The following is a 25,252-nucleotide window of genomic DNA, read 5'->3' on the forward strand; positions in this document are numbered from 1 at the left end:
ACCATCCGTTTTGCTGTTGATACTATTCCAAGAATACCTTGATTTAGTTCTACCAGACATAGACTTTTCCTAGTTATTCCTCCTCTTAAAATTCCTCTGTGTAAAGAAATCAGCTCCCATGCTATCATAATTACTCACTTTTGCAAATTGGTTCCAAATGCATTATGAGGCATTCTGTGCCCTTTTATGGCTATGACTATATTTTTAGTGACTTTCCTGCTAATTTTGGAAAGATCATTAAGCACCATTTCTGAGTCAAAAGATAAATGTTTTCCACACTGGCATACATGCCACACTCTTTCTTGCACATAATGCCCACAGTCACACACTGTGTAATCCTCCTTCTGCACATACTGGATTGTAAGCATGCAATCTAAGTCAAATTCAGCCATCAACATGGTTAGTCCCTACACTCCTGTCTTACCTGTGCCACCATAGCACCCAAAGCTGCAGTGGAAGGGAAGTTCAGTCAGCAGAGGCAACAAAAGAGAGGCACGTAGCCGTAAGAATTAGGCGCAGTGCCTACATGACCGGGTGCTGGGGCCTAGCCCAGAGCTTTTAAGGGGTTAAGAAAAAAGGTAGTGTTGCCAGAGGGGGCTGGGCTAGTGTACAACGTGGGAGAGGAGGAGATTAGGAATGGGAGATGTTAAAAGGGGCTGGACAATAGTGAGAGGCCCTCTTTTGGAAAGAAAAAGTTTCCCACCCACCCTCCCTCTTATGTTTGGGTAGAGTTGAGAGGTGGGTTCGTTTTAGAGGTTGGGGTCTTGGAAGGCAGGGATTCAGTGTATTGAAAAGGGGTGGATTTTGGCAGGGGGGATCCCCTTTGGTGGGGTCTCCCCTTTATGGTGAACGGATGATTATGGCTCCTGAAGGCAGTGCTGGGCAGCTAGGGGCCAAGGTGGAGATGTTGGAAGGGTTCAATTCTTGTTGGGTGGGATTTTGCCTTCTGAGACCTGCAGCTTGGTTGTTTGGGTGTATAATTGGGAGTTTGATAACATTATGGATACTGTTGTAATGGTTATGTATTATTAAAAGGGGAATTAAGTTGTTGGTTCATTAAGCTATATTCAATGTAATATGTTAACATTATATAATCCCGTTTAATAATAATAATTATATTAATAATGGAGTGTTATGTTAATTTATGTTAATGTATGCTTATCAAAGTGTAAAATGTAATTTATTTTGGCATTTATTTATTTGGATATTTGTTTATTAATTATTTGGAAAGTTAAACTTTATTTATTAGTGTTTTAAATAAACGGCTGCTTGCCAGCCAATTTAAATCCAAGATTTTGTGTTGGGGTATTTAATTGGGGGGAGTGGCTGGTATGCAGCGGGAGTTTGGTAGTAGAAGGTAGTCATGACAATGGTGTTTATAAGGGATGGGCTAGAAGGTCCGAGCTACCCGCGTCAAGTCAACACCTTCCCCCTCAACCCCCTGCAGCTGAGGGGTTGCACGTGTGATAGCCACACTGAATGGAACATTGGGCCGTATTTATTAAAGCTCTCCAAGACTGGAGAAGATACACTTTTATCAGTGAAGCTGGGGGATCCAGCAAACCTGGAAAGGATCTGGTCCAGGATTCATAACATTTGCTAGCAAATAGCAAATGACTTTGAAGAAATCCATTCTAGGTTTGCTGGATCACCCAGCTTCACTGATGAAAGTGTATCCTCTCCAGCACTGGAGGGCTTTAATAAATCAGGGGCAATAGGAGATAGCTGGGGTGATGCAGAGCTCCCACCCCAGCTGCACTCTCCTACCACATCAGAATTGTAGCTTCTCCCGACTTTGCATTAGCCAAGTCTAGATTGAGAGGCATACCTATTTCTTTTTTATTTTCTACTTAAAAGTTTTCCTGCTGACAATTTTCACCTTAGGAATCTTCTTTAGCTTTACTATAATCTAATTTCATGCAACAGCTCAGTTTATAATGCCATTGCACTCACTGGAAAGCCTTAGCAATAAATTAAACAAGTCTTCAATATAGAAATCAGTCCAGCATTACTTGGCACTGAACACAACATTGTACTGTATTAGTGATTAGTGTTGGTGTTCGAACCAAATATGTCTGTTCGAATTCAGATAGACCCAACCGCAAAACACGGGATTCAACAGTAAAAATTCGGGGAAAATTTTGTTTAATTATTTTTAAAGTAATTTATTGAGAGTTTGTGTTTTTTTAACTAACTTTTTTTTTTTTTTACAGATTTTCCCACAATGACATTTATGATTCCCGGGGATGTGCAGCCGTGGGAATCCTCCTGTCATTGCGGGATCTCCAGGGACTGTAAGTAATGAATGGGGACTTGTCCCTATTCATATAGTGCCCAGAGATCGTAGTGGAACTGCAGAGGTAAAACCCGTATTCTGGCACCATTGACTTCAATGGTGTTCGAATTCAGCATTTGATCACCCAGAGAATTTCTCACTATTCAATCGAATAGATGTTGAACCGAATAGTGGGATATTTGACCAACACTAGTAAAGATATGCCACTCAAACAAAAACACCTAGAAGTGCTGAGAAAAAGGAAGGTATACATCAGTCAGTTTATTGTCTGTATGACTGGCTCCCTTTCTCTCCTGCAGTATAAAGTTCTTCAAAGCAATTTGGGAAATGCTAAGCAAGCAGAGCACCGTATTGTTTAAAACCATCGTCCAAAGAAGGCAGCTGCTAACGTTGGTGCGTTTACTGTCAACAGACAGTCTGGCTGTTTCATAATGAGGATATTATTTTCAAAGGAACACAAAAAAAAGAACCCAAAAAGAGAGAGACAGCTGTTTTTCTAAATATCACAAGTCAAAAAGGAAGCTGCAGCTGCAGCATAACGGGCACACATAAAAGCTAAACTGCTGGTGGTCAAAAAGAAAAAGTTAAAGAACATTTAAAATAATTTATAACTATATCTATGCTTAAAGTGTTCTTATTATCACATAGCCTAGCAAAAAAGAAGTCACAAACTCTAATATTTCTTTAGACCACCTTTAGTTTTGATTATGGCATTCATTCGCTATGACATCATTTCAATAGGCGTATGCAACATCACAACATTTAATTCTGGATCCATCCAAAGTTGTATTAATTTTTTGCCAAGATCTAGATGTATTGATGATGGGAAAGTCAAACTGCTACATAAACTCTTCTCCAGCACAACCCAAACATTCTCAATGGGATTAAGGTCTGCAATGGTGACTATTCCAGGTGTGAAAATGATGTCCCTTGCCCCCAGAACAACAATTTAAACCCAGTGAGGTCTGGCATTGTCATTTTGGAATATGCTTGTGTTATCAGAAAAGAAAAATAATCAATGGAAAAACCTGGTCATTCAGGAAGTCAGCTGACACTTTATTTGGGCACATACCATAGCTGGACCCAGGCTTAACCAACTGAAGCAGCCCCAGATAATAACACTGCCCCCACAGGCTTGGAGACTTTTTTTGGACAACCAATGAGTGTTTTTTGTATGCTCAGTAATCTGTAAGCGTACCTCTCACAATAAGAATTTTATGAGGTCACAATACTTCTGACAATGAGTTAATGTACTTTTTCTTTCCAGACGTATAGAGCCATCCTTCTTCATGTGTCAATGTCTCCATATACAAAACTGTGCATATTGTTTGGCAGATGTGAAAAAGGAGAAATGACTACATGGGTGCAAGGTGTACCAGAAGAGATTTCAGTGTACATAATCTAAACAAAGCGCAATTCTGCTTCTATCACAGAAAGGTAATTATGTACTCTGGTGGAAAGGTTATAGGATAGATGTCGAGAGTTGGCTAGGGGCGTGCTGCGTTTATTTAGTAAGGTGCAGTTAAATGTCAAAAGGAACACCTCACAGAATGAAAACTGAAACCTCTCTCTGTACTAATAAGAGCTTTATAAAGTAATTGGGGTAATCTATCAGCAAACCTAGGAATTTAACATACCGGTATATAATGCAAGAATGACTGGTGTATCATGTTTTTATGTAAATATCAGTTTCACTGAACTCCAGCCTTATTTTACGCCTTATACAGTTGTACTAGTTCCTCTTCTGTGTTGAAATTGTTTATATATTTCACTGCATAATCTGAGCTGGTTACAATGTGCATTAGAAGTTTATGAAAGTCAAATACAGTCCACCTCATTTCCTAACTGGAAGACTTCCGGCGTCATTTAGCCTTTTCCTTCTCACCTTTACTGTTCCTGGTCCATCCATCCATTTGTTATTGGCCATTTTATTCATGGAGGCTCAACATCATATGTGGCCATTACCTAGAGTGGTCTACATGCAGATACAGCCTGCACACTCCTAAAATCCACTCGTCAAGAGACAGGCCTTGGCTCTTGGAAGAAGTACTGAAGCAGGGTGCTGTGATATTTTAAGGAATTGCCCCCTACTAGCTATGACCAACCTGTTTTCCATAGAGAAGCACAATAGCCCAGTGAGGACATCAATGCATTTAAAAACGGGTATGTAATGAAAAATTTTAAAAATGTCATTAACATTTTGAATGAAGGGGGCATGGAAAGAAAAATACAAGCAAGTTAAACTTCAACCTTACACAATGTTTAAGATTCTTACCAGTCCATTGCACGAGCTTATTGCTGCATATCCGCTTCCCACACCTTGCTGTTGTACAGTTCCAGTTAGGTGACAAAAGACTCCCGGTCGAGGAGTAATCCTAACTCCACTAATATTTCCAGTTCTTCTTTCAAGAATATACTTATCCGAGAGAAATCCTTCACTGATAGACAAGTTAAAAAGTAAATCCTTAGTACCGTGTAAAATACGGTAGTGCACCATTGTTGACTGCAAGTCTCTTTTTCTCCTGTTTAAGGTTTCATAATGAGTCACAATGTAGGATAAGAAGTTACCATTTTTGTCCACCTTGACAGGCTCAACCAGTTCATATTCTGGAGAAAGATTCCTGGTCTGGCTTTCTGCAAAAGAAAACAAGTGAAAACTTAAGAAGGCCCTTATATAACAGCTTTCAAAACTATTTGTTGGCTTTATTCATACCAAACATGGCAACACATTTAACTCTTCATTACTATCCCTCAATGTTCTCTCCCAAATTAAAAAAAAGTTTAGGATATAGGAACACTTTCAAGTGTTATAGGAGTACTATAAATACTCAAAGATAAACCCATCCAACTATAAACTGACGTACATATTTTAACTTAAAATAGAGGAAAATGCTTTGACTCAAGTATAACTCTGGGGCACAAAAAAGTGTTCATTATTGCTAACATTCAAAATCTACAGAATTACCAATAAAATGAATGTCAATAAATATCTCTATGGTGTGGTATTTTTAAAATATTTATTTAAAATAAATAAATAAATAAATAAAATCATGTGGGCTCTGTTTTTATATTTTAAAGTATTTAAAATGTTTGAGTTGGTTATGATAGGACACTTACTTCGAAAATATTTATTGTGCATGGTTGTTGGCCACAAGTAGATGGTGCTGTCATCATGTAAAGGGTGTAACAAACTCATATCTCTAAATGCGAGAATTTGTTACACACTTTAAATAAGGTGCCATTTACTAGTGAGTGTAATCCAAGATTCTTTTTCTAATGGCATTTTAGAAGGAAAAAATATGCTTTAGGTTTATGCTTGAGTATATACAATAATTAGGTGAAGGCGGTATCTTTTTTTTTTTTTTTTTTACTATATTGACTGTGTATTGTTTTACTATATTTACTGTATGGGAAATAACTTTTTTAACTAGTTTCAAGAGGTGAATTCTATTGCCAGGGTTTTTACAACCATATTCCCCATTCTTCTTACCCTCATTACTTCTGCCCTGATTTTTTCTACCCTCAATCACAAAACTTTTCATATCATTTCTTCTCTGATTGAAAGGGTCTGAGAGGACCTTGCCATTAAACAGTCAATGAAAAATATTCACATCACACAAGCAGTAACGTGGGACCTGAAAAAGCATACTCTACAGTATTTCTGAAGTCCAGAAAATAGAAGATTGAGGACCTGGTTATCCACATTAATGGATTGGGTGAAAATATAGAACCTATTATTTTAACTCAGTTAAGAAAGTTTAAATCAAAATTTAGCCTGGATATCAGCTATACCATGGAGGGCCAACCACACCTGGCCTGGTTCCATCAATGGAATTGCAATGGAAAGAGTACATGACAGACAGTTTAACATGTAAATGCTCTGGATTTTAGCGATGTTTTCTGAATAACACTTGCAGTCCACTAAATGATATTACTTGCTAATATCATAAAAATGCTAATCCATTAAAAAAAAATGTACATCTAATAGCAGATAATCAATGACAATAACAAATCTAATCCAGAAAACATGTTATCCTCCGGCAATGGAAAATTCTATAAATGTAAATAAACAGTGGACAAACTAGATTATCCTGTAATACACAATAATCCCTTGCTTCTATGGTACATACATTTAATTGCCTGCTACTGAAACATATGCTATCCATATAGAAGATACATTTTCTAAAAGAGATGTGTTTGCTGTAGTGATTATAAAGATGACATCCATGCTAGGTCTGGGTCTCTTGGTATACCTATTGTTATGGTGTTTTGGTTTGCTGGATCACCCAGCTTCTCTTATGATAGTCTATCTTCTCCTGTCTTGGAGACCTTTAACAAATCACGCCCCATATGACCAATAGTTTCTGGACATCTGACCTTTATAAGCATTCCAAACCATGGAATTAATACTGAGGTAGCTTCAAATTGTGTTTATAATGGCTCCATTCTTCTCTGAAGGTTTTCCATAATATTGTGAAGAGAGCATGAGGGAATTGTTGATTATTCTTCCAAAAGTTCAGGTACTGAATGAGGAGTTGGTTTATAATTGGTCTTCCAATTCATTCCAAAGGTCTCCAGTAAGCTTGAGATGAGGACTTAGTCAAAAACTCATAAAATCATAGAAATACCAACTCTTTCAAGCTAAGACAACAGTATCAAGCATAAAATGCTAAACATGAACAAATAATAGAAACTTCTTTCCACTGCTTGAACTAGTTTCAATAAATAATGACCCCCACACCAACCTCCATCCCCTGCCATGCAGACAGTAGCATGTATAACAGGGGTCCCCAACCCCTGGTCCACAGCTGGGCTGCGAGAGCATGGAGACCAGTGGTGGTCGGCGGCTCTGGCCAATGCATCCCCCAGCGGGGCCAGGAGAAGGACCCCGCTTTGCTGGGTGCACCAGCCAAAGCAGCTTACCATGTCCTTCATATGGATTGCAGGCTCAGGGCAGTAGCAATATGACAACACTCAGGGGGAAGTTTCTTCTCCTTTGAGTGACACACGGTTCCCCGCTCATGTGCGGTTCGAGAGTCAGTAGATTTAGTGGTCCACAAGCTCCAAAAGGTTGACGACCACGGATGTATAACATTACGTTCAACATTCCTCTGCTCTGTTTGCTTATTGTACATGCTGTAATTAAGAATGATATTATTCCCTTAGTGGTTTACTAATGTCACCGACAGTGGGAATTCTCACCACATTACTTCCCATGTCCACATGTGCAGGGTCCATCGGAGTGCAGGTTTTCTGTTAATGGATTTAGCTGCTAATCTGCTGCTTGAAATTGAACATTTGTCCCAATTTAGTGGTTCCCTAAGCAGCTCAAGTTCAGTTCATAGGAAGTCAACTGCAGAAATCAACTAGTATATTCTGTACTGGCTGAAAGTGTTTTAGCCTAAAAATAAATATTAATGCAGCCACCACATCTAAGGACTGGTAAACTGCAATATAATAAATAACTGTTGTTGGGTTTAGGTAACCTTTGGATTGCGTGAGAAAATTGGCACATCAAAAAATGAATCTTAATATAATGTCAGAAGAATCTACAAACTCCACACAGATGTAGAAATTAGCTCAGAAGCCCACTAATGTATTGTTCGCATGTTAACTACTAAACTGTCCTTTCTTGGAAAATGGCCCAGACTTCTTGAAGTATTCCATGGGAATTTGTATGCTCACCATCTGCTCTCTGCTCATTATTTCTATACTTTAGGTTTAGGTTTGTAACAATCATTCATTTTTTTCTATTTTTTTTCAAATCAGTGTTATTCCAATGTAATAATATTAGTATGATAGGACAACCAATACTTCATGATCTATGGTTTAGCAACAGAAGAGTTTTAGTAGTGTTATATTTATAGTTATATGGATTATGGTGTTGGAGCTGCTTACTTCCAAGTATAAACCACAAGACTGTATATACATCAATACAAACTGATCCCAATGTACCTTTTACCTGAAAAAAAAAACAGGAATTCCATACCAACTCGAGTATAAGCCTAGGGCAAAAAATGCTGCTGGCACTGCAAACATTAAAAAAAAAAATAGTCAATGAAAATGTAAATATATAAAACTATTGTGTATTATTCTTATATACATTTATATAAAATGTAATCTTATATACATTTATATAAAAGGCAAGAAAAAAAAAATCTCCTGGCTCAGTCTGTATATCTTTTCCCTCTTTTAACAGGTTAAAGTACTTTGTCATTTTATTTTGGTTATGAGGGAATTACTTGCTCTTTATTTATCTTTTGAGTATTGCTTTTGGCTACTAGTAGATATTTCTGTGTCTTTAATCAAGGTTTGTATCAATTATCTCGGACAGCAAGAGCATGTTATACACTTTACATGACGACACAGTTCCATCTAGTAGTGTGACCCGAGTATAAACCAAGATTATTTATCGAATTGCATTTTCAAGTAACAAAAAGTATAAAATGCAGTAATTCTTGGTAGTAAGTATACATTTTTTGGATCTTTTTATTATGTGATTTTGCTGAACTTCAGAGAAGTATTTAGGCTTTCAAACCAATATACAGCCCATATTTTACAGCCAATATAGCCAATAAGTAACTTTCACATATAGTGACAACCATCATGCATTTGCACCCTTATCATAAGGCAAAATACATTGCATAATGAGAGTACATTGCTTGTAATGAAGAATATTTGCAATAATCATCTTATTATTGAGTATAAAGAACAATGATTTCAACATACCTGGATGCTGAAAAAATCAAATTAACACCTATGTTTATGCAGGTAAATGTGGCATTCCCAGCCTGTCCAATCAAGCCTTCCTCTGAAGGGCCTGATTTATTAAAACTCTCCAAGGCTGGAGAAGATACATTTTCATCAGTGAAGCTGGGTGATCCAGCTAACCAGGAATGTATTTCTTCCAGGTCATTTGTTATTTGCTAGCAAATGTTTTGAATTCTGCATCAGATCCATTCCAGGTTTACTGGATCACCTATGAAACCGATGAAAGTGTATCTTCTCCAGCCTTGAAAAGCTTTAAAAAATCAGGCCCGTAGAAGGGAAAACTCTTTGACATCAATTTTACAGATAATCAGTAGCAATCTAATATATAGCCCATTGATGCTGAATAAATAGGTAATTTCTGTAATGACAAAGACTGTAAGCAATTGCTTACTGTGAAGAAGCGTTCCTGGAGCCAGGACAATGGTTGGTTGTTTATTATATTGTAGTCATACCCCCTTAAAGTCTAAAAAGTATATCAATTGGTAAAAATAACCAACAGTACTTCAACTAAATTAATACCTAACTATAAGAAATGAAAGTGTTTTGTTTTTTAAAGTTGCTGTAGCATTTATCTAATTTTGTGTTCATGGTGATGAAGAAATCTTTTATATATGATCGCCTTTCAGAGAAAATCAGAAAATAATTTGGCAAGCTTTCCTCTGCAGAGTTCCTGCTTGAGTGGATTATGTTAGACACAAAAAATCAATAGTTTTGAGAGCCAGGAGACTGTTCTTCAGAAAGCTGCTCATTTCTCTCAATAACAAACATTCATCAGTAGCATTCATGTTCCTGTCGAGCTTCGTACCGCAGGTAACAGGGGAAACAGAGCAATACAAAAGCAGATCACAGAAACATCAACACACATCAAGCACACACTGACTTCTGTAGATTATTTCACTATTGCCAGACTACTAAGTAGAGATATGGAGGAGATAGACACATCAGGATATAATTCTGCAGACATGTTCATAATAACTACAAATGATTTTTCATTTTCATGGGATCTGAAGTTAAGTCAAAAAGGAATACCCTTTTTTAAGTTAGAAAGGTTTGGCTTTAGCCACCTGGACAAAAAATATAAAACAGTAGAGAGGCTTAGGCTATCGTGTGTTCCATACGACAAACTGAGAGTGAATAGTGCAAGTATAAAATTAGATTTTTTTCCCCTAACATGGCATTAGAAAAAGAAATCTCGGTTTATGTTTGGGGCACACCAATAGATGGTGCTGTAACAAGAGACATGGGTTTGTTATACACTTTACATGGGGAAACAGCTCCGTCTACAGGTGGCCAACAATAATTACATAGTTACATAGTAAGTCAGGTTGACATACAGTAAGTCCATCAAGGGAAGAACAAGTGACCCATCATAACCAACTTAAAAGAACAAAATACTTTAGACTGTAAAAATAGGGGGATGGGGGAGGGGCATATGCAGAATATACAGACAAATTTGATTTTAGTTTTTTCCTCCTTAAATAGATGTTTTAAAAGTAACTCACATAACTTATCATATTTATTCATTTTAAAATGTAGAGCCATTTCTATTGACTACGGTTTTAAATATTAGTACTGGCAGCCATATTTGGAAACCTAGGTTTATACTTGAGTCAGAACATTTTCCTTTATTTTCAGGTAAACATTGGTACCTCTGTTTACATTCAGATCAGTTTATATTTGAGTATATACAGTATTTACATGTTGAAAAGAAACTGATTCTGCAAAGGGTATTCCCTGGCGACCATATACTCAGCTCACCTGTGCTCCTTTATTGGTCATTGTTCGCCCATAGCTGGCACTAACTATATATAATAAAATTTACTAAAAAAGCTGTTTCAGCAAAGGAGAAGAAATATCATTTCTTTGAAAATCTGTGATAAGTGGGGTCTTTATTGCATAAAGGGACAGGTGTTGTCCTTTCTGCAATAAAACATACTTACCTGCTTGATTCCTATCTTCTATTGAAAAATAGAGATAGGCTCAATGTACAATACTGTAATATAAAGTATATCCCCGCATCCTCCGGGCTTTCAGGATTAAATGAATGTACATGATCCTGGCTCGGCCAATCAAGATGGTTTAAGATCATGAAACACAGAAGACAAGAAGTAGATTGCAGTCCGGGAATTGGGACAGGTGAGTGTATTTAAAAGATTGTAGGTAATTTTATTTTATAACAGAAGGGACATCGCCTGTCCCTTCTGCAATAAAGTACAGGTAGTCCCCGGGTTACATACGAGATAGGGACTGTAGGTTTGTTCTTAAGTTGAATTTGTATGTAAGTTGGAACACGTACATTATTTTATAATGTATAACGTATTTTATATAGGACAGATGTTTGTCTCAACATATTTTTAGGCAGAGTGGTGTCAGTTACTGTATAAAATCCTCACTGTGAGTTAATAACAAACAAAGCAAAAAAAAAACTTTATGGAGCCTAGACATTCAATAACTTCTGGAGCAAGCTGTGCTTTCATATGCAAAAAGAAACAACTGCAGAGTTTGTCTTGGTTATTAAAGAGTTCCAAGATGTTACAGATCAGCTCAGTCCTTAAGATCACCCACAACCTCAGCTGTGTTTAGCAAAAGATTTCTTCTGCAAGTCATGCAAACCGCCCCCCTTCCAGCCTCCATTCTGCACACAGAGAGCAGTGAAGCCCCGTTCGTATCTAGGAGGCGTCCGTATATCGAATTTCCTTAACCCGGGGGGCTACTTGTACCTGCTTAGGCACAATTTTTTATTTTATAGCTATAGTTATGTTTCATTCCAGGCACCATCATAGGAAAGTAGGTCACAAGCATCTCAAAAATATCTAGATGCCTCTCGATGATTTGAACTGAAGCTGAATGTAGCTAAAAGTTTGCTGTTTATATAGAGCTTTAAAAGCCATAAAACAATCAATGCAGGCACTGAATATGCTAAAAAAGAGTATTAGGAAAAAATGAGACAACCTGTTTTGGGACTGCTATATCACAGCATGTGCCTATGTGGTCATTAAATTTTTTTATAATTTATAATTTACACACCTTTGATTTTCTTATTCAAGGCAACAGACAAAATCACGTGAACAACTTTTCCTATAACCAGGTCTAGCAGGGCTTCTATGGGTCCTCTTGGTGAACTTTATTGACAGGTTATTCTGTGCTTTGTAAACTCTCTGGCACTGAAATATAGATATCTGAACATAACACTGCAGTGGAAGCAGCAAAATAAATTATTTCTTTATGCATAATGAGGGTGCTAAGAGACTTCGGCTGGCAGAGTTGGGAATGTCTACTTTACATCACACACAGCGCCTAGCATATACAGAACACGCCAAGGTTGTCCTCGTTCATATTTTATCCTATCCCTTGCTACATTTATTTTTTGGTTATAAAAGCTTTAAAACTACTCTGTAGGTATTTAAATAAAAAAAGGAAGCTCTTCCTGCAAAGAGAAACATGTACAACCTGTTCTGCCGCCTACGCTGCTAAATTTCTCCATACTGAGGAGATAACTTTTTAAGGAATTGTAAAAAGTATAAACTATGGTTAGGCTTTAATCTGTGAATTATGTAAAAGCCATCTGAAACTAAAGGCCTGATTTAATAAATCTCTCCAAAGCTGGAGAGGATATTCATCAGTAAAGCTGGGTGATCCAGCAAACATGGAATGGATTTCTTAACAGTCATTTGCTATTTGTTTGCAAATGTTTATAATCTTTGACTGATCCATTCCAGGTTTGCTGGATCACCCAGCTTCACTGATGAAAGTGTATCCTCTCCAGCCCTGAAGATTTAATAAATCAGGCCCTATCTGTCTATCGAAAATCCTGTCCTTATCATGACAACACTGCAATGATTTCAAGGCTAGGCAAACAGCGTTGTCACAAAAGAAACTGCAAAATATTACTGTGTCAATACGCAATAAGAAAAACTCCTGGCATGCTAGTGATAGACATCAGCATATACCATTGTACCGTATGTAATTATTTGTCCCCAGTCAGACATAAAAGGCCCAAATTAATGCAGATATTTCATAACTACTATTCCAGATTTGACTTGATTTTAGCGTCTTGCCACCACCTATTAAAAGCAGGGGAATGGAAAAGCAGAATAATGAACCCCACTGGACTTAGGAGGAGAGTGCTGTTTTACTTTTCATTGTTCATGTACAGGGTAGGGAATGGGGAAGAGGAATGAAAAGCCTTTTACAGACATCCAATGGATATTAGAGGATTGATGCTTGAAATGATCTTCCGTGTTCATTTCTAGTGACAGATGAAGGAACAATTGCTGTACACACAGCACCATTGTACTGTTCTGATTTATTGAAATGGGAGGGGGAGGGACAAGCAAACTTGGTACCTTTCATCAAAGTGAACAGCAGTCATTCCCAAGCAGTCGTTAATCAATCTGCCATGCATTGTTAGCGGACCACTGTACACATGATATCATTATTATTATTACGCAGTATTTATATAGCACCGATATATTATGCAGTGCTGTACAAAGTCCATAATCATTTTACTACCTATCCTTTAAAAGGGCTCACAATCTAATGTCCCTACCATAGTTATATATCGTTATTACAGTCTAAGGTCAATTTTGGGGAAAGCCAATTACCCTAACTGCCCTTTTTGGGATGAGGGAGGAAACCGGAGTACCTGGAGGTAGCCCACATAAACACGGGGAGAACCTGCAAACTGCATGCAGCTCATAATATTTTCCCAAGGTGAGCACAATGTATCTGATATGTATACGTGAAGTGGTCCTTTCCTCCTCCTGTGTCACTGTCTGTATATATCTGTCTGTAATTTATTATCCTTATTTATTGTATAGCGCTGCATAATATGTTGGCGCTACATAAATACTGTAAATTAATAATAATAATAGAAAGTAAAACTACAGCAATGTTAGATCAGGACCCTTTCTCTGTGCTTTTGGGCAGAGCTATGTAAACCTTAAAGCGTACCTATAATCAGAACTTTCACATTACATAAAAGGGTAGAGAACCCTTTAATGTAGGGTAAGAATTCTCCAGCACCGCCCCCTAATTTTCAACCACCTAGGAGGTAGAGAATACATGGGAGTGCAAACCCTCCGGGGATGCCTGACGTAGGTATCTTAGGCGCTCCTTCTACACATGCCCGAGCATGCACAGAGATGCTCGGGCATGCGCAGAAGGAACCTTTTTGCTCATAGATAAAATTTGCCGATCTTACGCATGCGCAGTGAGATCGGCAAATTTTTTTTTCATCCGATCTCGCACCTGGGTCGGGTGACGTAGAATAAAGAACCCGGAAGAGAAGACGAAGATGGTGGCACCCAAAGTGCCGGCTTTGGAACAGTTGCCAGGATGACGCAGGACCAGATGCCGGACACCCCCAGAGTGATTGGTCTGCCCTGCGGGATTGAAGGTAAGTGTGTTTTTGTTTTTTTTGTGTTTAGAGTATAGTTCCTCTTTAAACCTCATACAGACAATTGATAGATGACAGATGATTGTCACTAGTAACAAACTTTCGTGATCATATCCAATGACAGATGAATTAATAAATGCTGCACAAACAGCGCTGTTCTGTTCAATGCTCTCCGTAGGAGTGAACAGCTCCTGATTTGTGATTCATTAATCCACCATGGTGATGAAGAACATCAGGGGACCACAGTACACGTCAGATTATCTACGAGCACGACCGTTGTTTTCAGGCGATCTGAAATGTGTATGGAGCTTTAGAACTGAATGGACAGGAAAACAACCCCTTTGGCATGTAAAATAGCTCTCACTTATGTATTTGATCTTTGTATTTATTTTTATTGCCCAGAGATCAGCTTTGTGAATCAAGAACACAAGTTAATAGACAGTTGGAATATTTTAAACAGCGGGGTGGCTTTTACTCCAGCTGTGTTCTTTGTATGAATTCCCATACTTAATGTTTAAACTGACTGCAGCGTGCAGGAAAATGTAATGCAGTCCATCGTGTGAAAGTACAATGATCCATCACATTAATATTATGGAAAGGAGAAAACTTCCACAACTGCTGTACTGACTTACACTTCCCATATGAAATAACTCCCTTTGTATTTGCAGCACTGATCAATCCACACTGCGAATATTTGCTTTGATCCATCATATGTGCTGTATGCAGATTAGGCTAAAGTTGTTCTTGTATACATTTTTTGACACCGTAAAATAAATTACAGATTTATCTCGTCAAGAATTTCCTGAGCACGTGTTAGTCTTAATGTCACAGAAGTAGGAATGACTAAAGCACTGCTGGATCTGAGAGTATCCTAATAGCAAATACACCTAAATGACAGCTTGAAGCAGAATGAAAGTTTTGTAAACCAGAACTTGCGAGTGAGCAGAAGGGACATACTATGAGTCTGATTTATTAAAGCTCTCCAAGGCTGGAGAGGATACACTTTCATCAATGAACCTGGGTGATCCAGCAAATCTGGAATAAATCTGGTCCACGGTTCAAAACATTTGATAGTATATAGCAAATTACTTTGAAGAAAACCGTTCCAGGTTTGCTGGATCATCCAGCTTCACAGATGAAAGTGTATCCTCTCCAGCCTTGGCGAGCTTTAATAAATCCTGCATTTGTCTCAATGATCAATGGCAAGTTATTAATGGAGGGTGAGTCTCTCCAGTAATGATAAGTAAATTTGTTTGATTCATTCAGAACACAGAATGCTAGGCAAACCCAGCTCGAGTAGCACACAAACTCACCGGCAAAGAAAACATATGCTTTTTATAGTGGGAATATTAGATGCAGAGAGCCATCACCAATGGGATGCCCTGTGTGTACCTACAAAAAACTCCCAGCTAATACTTACATTGTGAGATAGGTCAAGCTCAACAAATTTAACCAAATATCTATGTTATTCTTTTTTTTTTTGTAGAACCAAAGCAAATGCTGGATGTTTGAGGCAAATTTGCCATTGGCCCAGAAACAAATTGCAACATTTTTGCCCTGGTGGGGACACAGACAATACAAACCCATCCAAAACCAAATTGCTTGACATACATACACTACATACCCAACCAATGGGTAGTTGAACAGAGATTACAGGGGTTGCAATTCTAAGTAAAAATTTGTAGCTGCCTGGCTGGATTTATGTTATAGTTTTTTCTTCTCCGGATTATAGCATCTTTATAACAAACTTTTATAGTATCTGTAAAAGAAGAAACAAGCCAAAGCAGACTTTATTACCATATTTCCCCTTCATCTCTCCTTCACAAGTATTTCCCATGATACCGCTCCTCTTCGTAAAGCCCCATCCTCACTAATCTCTTCAATAATTATATTCATTGAATGAAAACACGAAGAATGATATTACAGCACCTAGAGATAAAACAGATTGTACACCCCGCAGATTAGATCTGTAAAAACAACACGGGTTCCTGTTCTGGCACAGTCGCCCACGTGGATGCATGTTGTGAGAGTCACTAATTTGACCATAAGGAGAAAAACATTAAAAGGAATTACACATTTGTTGAAACGCATGGGGAACCTGGCGAAGGACTGTTTTCGACAACACAAAATGGAAAGGTTTGTCTGCACAATGTACTACTGAATATAGGACAGTGGGGAAAGCCTAATCCATGTGTCACTATGCCTAAAAGAAGCAAGTGAATAATATTAGAACTCTAATATTGGAGGAAAGAATACATATCACAACAAACTATAAGCAGAAGACTTAGGTCTATGAACACATGCTATACTCCATTTGAATGATTGTCATTGTCTAGAGCGAAAATATACAAAATCAGACGCATTTAAGAAAGAAATTATTAATTATTATTATAAAACAGGATTTATATAGCGCCAACATATTACACAGCGCTGTACATTAAAGAAATGTACACAAGCAGGGATGTAGTGGGACGGGCACGGGTGGGAACACCGTGCCCTCACTTTTTGTGTGAATGGGCATGCGTGCCCACTCTTATTTTGCAAATGGCCTGTAGCTCTGCCCGGTTCACCCTTCCCCCCCACCAGAGCAATGGACCATGTCTCCCATATGGAACTGTAGGCTCAGGGCAGTGGGCAGTATGTCTCTCTGAACACAACCTGCCCACTCTCTCATCGCAGGCTCAGATCTTCAATGGAAGAGTGGGCGAGTTCTGGTATCATGACATCACTTGGGGGGAAGTCTTCACCTTTGAGTGACACATAGCCTGAGGTGTAGTGGGATGGGCACATTTACATAACAATGATGCACGTGCAATGGATCGGAACTTACCACCTCTTTTTTTTTATGACTACACCCCTGTACACGGGTCCCAGGTTTAGATGTCAACCACAATGTTTTCTGCAAGGAGTTTGTATATTCTTCTTGTATTGGCGCCAGTTTTCTCCAACATCCCAAAAACATACCTGTAGGTTATCCAATGCCCTTCAAATTGGCTTTAGACTGTGATAATAAAAAAGTCAATGAATGTCTATAATGCCCGTTTTTTTTCAAGAGGTCCATAGGAAAATGGTGCGTGAGCAGCAGAAAGATGGCTATGCACAAAGAGCAGCTACCTTCTGATAACCTCATTTCCACAAAGCAAGATTCAGCAGCCACAGAGAGGGTCCCGCTGGCAGGTGGTTTCCATCTTTCCAAGCTGCATGCTCCTGACTGCCTGCATACAAGGAAAACTGAAGTGGAATAGGAAAGATAGAAGAGGCAGATCACTGGCACCAAGGTTCTCTCCCAGCTCCCTAGTGCTAATCACACAAGCTGTCTCATTTTCGAAGAAATCCTAAGCCATTGAACTTTATCACACAGGGAAAAAATTCTCAGAGCAGAGACATAAGCTTTAAGACTCAGCAAATGACTTCTTTGTGTGTAAATGATAATATTTTTTGCCTTGGTACATGTCAGATGTTTTCCGCCTGATAGGAGCTGTCTTGGCTCATCTGGGGCGAGAATCTGACACGTGTACAGAAGTCGTCCAAGGTTGCTCATGGATCCATACAGATAGATCCATGAACTACAGATGATAAATGAACACAAAAGAGGTTAGGAAAGGATCTTTTGTCATTGGAAAGGATCACGAAAGATCATTTCCAACAACAATAATTGAGCGTGTATGTGCAGCCTAACCCAATTTCCGTCAGTAGCATGCTGACTGTTCAGGCTTTTGTGCTAACAATAAATACTTTACTCATTTACATAAGGCAAGCAAATACAGAGACCATCACTGCACCGGAAGAGCTTACAATCTAAAGAAACAATCAAAGGTAACAACTCGCTTTGGGATAATGTGCTACTGACTATGCTCCTTGTTCATAAAATATTTGAGTGTCTTGTCTATAAAAACATAGAAATCAGATCAGTGATATAAAAAATACAATATTTTATCAGCTGCTATAGCCAAAATCATTGTGCTAAATTTATAAACAATTTTACATTTTCTCAAACATTCAGTGGGAATCAATTACTGTCATTGAAACACTTGGACCTGGAAGATTCCCACAAGGGAATGACTGATTTTGAGCCTTTTATGTTACTCATTACTTCAAATCCCTGTGCCCAAGGTGCAGGTAACACATATAACATTTTTATTGTGCTATCATTATTCTCCTCCATTGGTCACTGGTGTGAAACTCCCCAATGAGAGAGAAATATAAACCGGACATGATTCTACAATATTAAACATAACATTTTTTAGACTTTGTAACCATATCCACTTTACTAAGACACAATATAAATCCGGCTCCAAAGGCGTTAATGGCTGCACACTACGTTTGATGATGTTGCCGGTGCAGCAGAATTACAGTAGTAATGTCAATAATAATACGGATACACATGAGACGAATGAATAGCTCACCATTCAGCCACTTGGAGATATAATGAGTGTGCAGTGTGTGTGGTCGGTTTCCACTTCACATGATTGATCGTGAAGAACAATAACTTGCACTCAGCTGCCCAGCAGATGTAAACAAACATATGACCAACCTGTCAGGATCTGTCATACAATGGCAAAGATTACATTCACATCTGTGAGAATTAATAAAGGGGCCATTTTTTAATGCAGGAAAGATTGATTTGTATGGGTTCAGAGCAGATTAGGCATAGGGAAGACTAGAAGTTCTTTGGAATGTGTCCAGCTGAGTGCATAGACAAATTTGTCAGAATTTCGAGACGGGTGAAATAAACACAGCTGAGAGTCATTGTGAAAGGCAGGCTGAAGTATTCTGTAAACTCTACCCAGACATTGCTGTGAGGGGGAAAGAGGGTGAATGACCGGCCTACAGACAAAGCTGAATAATACAGATAAGATAGATGTGTGAACTGAAGCTGTACATTGCACCAACACCATGATGTAACTTAATCCATATCAGGGGCCAATATGGCTGCCTTTACTGTTATATTGAAGAGTCCCTAAATCAGCCATTCCCAACAAGGCTTCCTCCAAAGGTTGGCAAAGTCTCCTCAAACTCTGGCTGATTGACCTCCCATTTGATGATGTCTGCGGAGTGCTGGGGCCAACACCACTTGGAAAAGTTTTAGTTATGTATAAATATGGTATTCTAGTCCCCACTGTAAGGCAGGCACTCTTTACAGTAGTCGCCCATAGGGCAAATTTTTAAATTCGGTCTCGTGGCGAATTGTGAATTTTTGGGACCTGCAAGACCAATCAGGGGAGATATCAGGTCCGCTCCTCTGATTGCAGTCTGATAGGAGGAGTGTCGCGGCTGCATTCATGAATGGAGCGGTGTGAATTCTCTTCTCAGTGAGAGATGCCCAGGCACTAAAAGTTAAAATGAGGGCTTGTCCTCTTTCTGATCTGTAGTGCCCGGGGATCACTCACTGACGGGAGGATTATCAGGGCTGTATTTATGAATTCAGCCGTGATAATCCTCCTGTAGTGATTTCCAATGGTTTTGCGAAATGTCGCTGAAATTTGGCGGAACCACTGGAACTTTGAGGAAATTTTCGCGAGAATGCCTCTGGCACCCCTAGTCGCCAATTTAGGAAGCTTTTTTTTCCCACTGATCCCCAATAAATGTGTTTTAGCACCTGATATTTTTAGGGGTTCTCTTGGGGTAAAAAGGTTGACACCCTAGGTATTTGGTGATTGTCACTAGTCCTGGTAGGACATTGCAGTCCGATTGTGAAGTTCTGTGTGCCAATGCATTTAAATTTCAGCTACACTATATGGCCAAATGTTTGATCATATATTGCAATCAGATGTTTTGATATCATATTGCAGACTAGGCCATTTGTATAGAGATGGCGACCTTTTGCATCTACTCCTCTCTTCTAGAAAGGCTTTCCACAAGATTTTGGAGTGTTGCTGTGGACATTTGTGCCCATTCCAGCAAAAACAATTGTAAGGTCAGGATGTATTTATGTTACATGTTATATAATGATAAGTACAGAAATCCTGATGTTGGACAAAAAGATCAAGCTTGCAATTGGCATTCCAATTCATCCCAGTGGTCTCCAGTAGGATTAGGGTTAGGGCAACAGGCAAGTTCCTTCATACAAAACTCATCAAACCAAGTCAAGCTGGAGCAGAAAAAGTTATTTCCAAACTTCTTGTCACTTGGCTGGAAATGCACAATTGCTTAAAGCAGTGTTTCTCTACCTGGGTTCCTCCGGAAGTTACTGGGGGTTCCTTGAGCAATGAACAGTTTGTGGCTCTCGGGTCGGTTTAAAAGACACCAAGGACCTATTTGGCTATCTGTAAAAAGATCAGCCTTCCCACTTGCCAGCAATGTAAGGGTAACATAATGAACATCACACTAATGTACCGTCGTGAGCTGTGGATATAGTAAATATCATAGAGGTTCCCTGAAAACCTAATAGGTATTTCAAGGGTTCCCCCATGTTAAATGTCTATATACATTTGGCCATAGAGTATAAATGAACTGCATGTAAGGGGTATATATTGTAAAAGTGTAAATAAATAAATAGATAATAACAATATAGATATATATAAACGCCTCTGAAGTCTGCAAAGAAACAACACTCTCACAATCTCTTGTGTGTCCCTGCAGCACTTAGGATTTCTCCTGACAACTTTGAATTGTAGTGATATGGAGGAACAATCAGTATGGCAGTGGACCAGACAGTCAATTGGAATTGTCAGTCACTAACTAAACTAAAGTGGAGTATTTCTCTTTAAAGAAGCAGCATTTAATAGCAGAAGCAGTAGTTCACCTTATTCTACATATTCACTTTGAAAAGTGAACATATACCTTAGTAGTGAAAAGTCTCTTCTTCAACATAAACCAACTACAATAAATGGAAATGAGACACAACAATAGAAGACACATATACATAGCAGTGCTGTGCAATACCTTAAAAACACACCATGCTGTAAATCAGCCCTGAATGTTTATCTAAAAAAAACTTGTTCAACTTATATCTAATTAAATTCTGCTGCACAGCTGTTAATTAGGAGAGATTGAGAGATACTCATATGTGGACAGATTTAGAGATTTGTGAAAGGTTTGTTATCAATGCTTCCATTTTTCAGGGAAACTGACACTCCATTCAATCTGTTCACTGAGTATAAATCAAATTTCTACTTGTAAATGCCGAGACTCATAGCCTAGGCAGGGAGCAGAACTTTATTCTATCTGGGGACTGTCAGATCTCATTGCCATTTTTTAGATCTGCACAGGGTAGAATTGACAGCTGATCCAAGGAAATGTACAAAGTACAATACCTCTTCATTGGAGCTCAGCTTTTTCTTGTTCAGTAGTTGGAAGGTATTGGAAAGTATTTTTACATTTGAAAGGGAAATTAAAGTTTTTAAATAAACATTTACCTTTTGTTTTCTTTTTATTATTGAAAACATATCACACAACGTTTGTTTCTGTTAACTTTGAAAAATGTAGTACATTGAAGAGATGTCAGTTTGTTCTTTGTTATATTTTTGCTGAATGACTATATTGTACTACCTTTGTACTGTTTTTTTTTTGAGAATTGTTTAAACTCAATAAAAATATTAGTAAAGAAAAAAACATTTACTCACAAATATGTTTTATATCCCATAGACAATTATTTTATTTAATTTGTCACTATACTTGCTTTGTAAATGTACTTTGTAATACATACATATTTCTACACTGAACAAAGATCCTCCGTACAACAACCACATAGTAATATTAGTAAATATATGCTATAAAACCATTAGTATTTGAACAATTCAATTGGAATGCTAGACTAGCAAGTACAGGAATATAAGAATGAAAAACACGGCATAGACAAGGAAACCTTTCTGAGTTAACTTTGTATGCAAATTCAGCTTGAGTTATTCACTTCTGTACATAGCAAGGTTTTGCTTTTTATCTTTATATTAAGATAATTGACTGCTTTGCAATAAAATACAACAAAAAAAAAGACATTATGAATATGTACAAGGCACTTTATGAAACAATTAAAGTGGAGCTAATGTCCCACTTTGCAAAATACAGGATCTGGCAGGTGGTTATGGCAGAAAGCAACAAGTGATGTCTATTCTGCAATAATCCATCTTATCTGCCTGATTGCACCAAAGCAACCTATTGAAACAGCTGCGCATGTGCATCTCAGTGGTGGATGCCAGTGAAACCCATATGTGCTAGGAATGAATAAACTCCTGTGGGCCTGCATCACCTCTGGATGGGAAGATCATTGGGAGGAAAAAGAAAGAGGGAAGATGGCGGCACCCTGCAATGGAACAGGGATAGGTGGGTGATGCAAGTTTATTTCCACTTTAAGCATTTGGATAGGGACATGGTGGCTAGCACTTTTGACTTTGCAACCAGGTCACTATCTGCAGAGAGTTTGTATGTACTCCCCATATGTCCCCTTGTTTGCTCTAAACATTCTGGACTTAGTAAAGTGCTGCGTAATATGTCAACGCAATAAAAATACAAGTTAGTATGTACATCAGTGGCAGCTTGGAAAGAAGTGCCAGCCCAGCACAATTTTTATGCTTCTGGCACTCTATTTTCCTTGAACATTTCTGACATTGGTCTGCTAAAGCCCAGTCTCCAAGTAGGACAAGAGTCATGGCCCTAAATGGAAGGTGAACCTGGGACCACAAGCTTCCAAAAGTTTTACTCTATTATTAGTTTAATCACCTGGCAGTTTTACTTTAGAAACTACATAATTTCTAAAACTAATCAAGCAGATAATCCTGATTACATACCTCTGAACAGATATTAAAGAAAAACTCTGCTAATATAACATACATTATTTCTATGTTAGCTGTTATGTGTAAATATATGGCTGGACTGGGGCTTAAAGTATTTCCCAAGTGGGCTACATGGCCAGGGAGTGGGGGCTTCCTTTAAAGCTAAACTTCAGGCAAACACAGCCATGTGAAATGTATACAGAGGATTAATCTGTTTATATGCCAAAGAATATTAAATGTTCCCCAAACAATCCTGAGATTTACATAGCCCTGCCAGAACACACAGACAAAGGTGCTCTGGTTTATTAGGTGGATGTATAGATACATACAGGTCAGCTGTGATCCTGCCATGATGGTCCTATTAGGGTGACAAATCTCTGCATTCTTGTCTTGCAATCATATCTCATGCGGGGGGACTACAAATGGCTGTTAGGATGATACACATTGCATGTGTATGCTTCACTGTTGTCACTTTTTGGAAGCTGGTCAATTAAGCACTCCAAGGGTGGAGAGGATATACTTTCTGGGTGATCCAACAAATCTGGAATTGATATCCTACAAGCTATTTGTTAGCAAATGTTTTAATCCTGGTCTAGATCCATTCCAGGGTTGCTTGATCACCCAGCTTCATTTATGAAAGTGTACCTTCTCCAGCCTTGGAGAACTTTAATAAATCAGGGCCAATGATGTGCAGCCCACACTGGAACAAGTAGAAAAATAATTTAGCAACAGTCAGATATTCTATAATCTTTACATACCCATAACAAATAGTTTTAATACCTGGATTTTGTTCTAGTCAATAAATGAGGCTCTGATCTCCGGTAATTGGTATCAGCCCCTAAAAACAGAGTTCAGGCTGCAAGGAGGAGAAGCAGCACAAGGATCCAAATTAGCTTTGCCAAAACTCATGCAATGTGCTGATCAGAGAAGGGAGAAGAGAGATAAACTCATGGTGAATCTTTTTTTCACAGTCACAGACTGGGGGAGGGACCAGACCTATATATATTACTAAATTGCACCATATACAAATCAGGTCTCTTTTCCCAGACAGGGCTGTGTAGCTAAGCTGTGAATCCCAGGACTGGATGGACAGAGAAAACAGCTACCATGTATGTATTTCAACTTTCTATTCACCTGGAGTAAATTGCAGCAACAAGTTCTAGAATTTATATATTGCATACAATTCGAATACAGAAATTCTTCGAAAACAGACAATAACTCCATACAGCCATACATGAACCATAAACTCCACATTGGTGGGTAAGTCACTGACCTTGTCCATAGTGTCCAGATTGGAAATCAGTCTGCTGGAAGCCGTGACATAGGGATAAAATATAAAGCAGTTGGATAATAAAGGAAATACTGGTAATCCAATGTTTCTGCAGCCAGTGCATGTCTGACACAGCCAAGCACAGCATATAGAACACACATAGACTTACACAGGAGACATTAAATCAGGACAGTATGTGGATTCTAGGGAGATGAGGAGTGAACTGGAGAACAGAAAAAGAGTTCATAGAAAAAGTGAAGGGGAAAGCCAGCGGGGACATTGCATTCCTCTTTTTTTGGAGAGGGGAGTGAGTGTGAGTATCTGGTTTCTGTAGAGGAGGGTTTAATTTGGGAATTTGCAGGGAGTCCCTCTTCTCTCCCATTGACATACTTGCAGTTTAAGATTCCTCAGCTTGTCTTATATTAGCCTCAGGAAATCTTTTCTTTTTTTTGTTACTCATATTTCCCAGAGTTCTCAATAAACTTTTAGTGACCTCCAACCACTCAGGGAATCCTCCTCTAAGGAAAGAATATTTATATATGCGTCAATTCTTTAATTGGATAAATGCGATTTTACAGAAAGCCGCATACAGATGTCAGATTTCTGTTGCTGGAAATTATGTTTTGTGGTTGTTTCCAGTGACAGGTAAATGAACGAGCACTGTACACACAACACCATTCTGTTCAAAGGAGAGGGGAGGAAAAGAAGCCGCATCCACCATGGCAAATTAATAAGAAAACATTGATGGACTACTGTACACATATCAGATGTTAGCCAGAGAGGCGCACGACCATTCTTCTTGGGTG

General features: G+C 38.5%; 1 protein-coding gene across 1 annotated transcript in view; it reads right to left on the minus strand.

The window, feature by feature from the left end:
- The window catches only part of ADAMTS12 (ADAM metallopeptidase with thrombospondin type 1 motif 12), a 232,515-nt gene extending 207,891 nt beyond the window's left edge, over positions 1-24,624 (minus strand). The window contains exons 1-2 of the mRNA XM_072416569.1: positions 24,450-24,624; positions 4,572-4,930 (exon numbers count right to left, since the gene is read on the minus strand). Of these exons, the coding sequence (XP_072272670.1) occupies positions 4,572-4,930; positions 24,450-24,594 (504 nt within the window). The 5' untranslated portion in view covers positions 24,595-24,624. The remainder of the gene's footprint in view (positions 1-4,571; positions 4,931-24,449) is intronic.
- Between the last annotated feature and the right edge of the window lie 628 nt (positions 24,625-25,252).

The sequence above is a fragment of the Pyxicephalus adspersus genome, chromosome 6, assembly GCF_032062135.1.
Source record: "Pyxicephalus adspersus chromosome 6, UCB_Pads_2.0, whole genome shotgun sequence".
NCBI classification, from domain to species: Eukaryota; Metazoa; Chordata; class Amphibia; order Anura; family Pyxicephalidae; genus Pyxicephalus; species Pyxicephalus adspersus.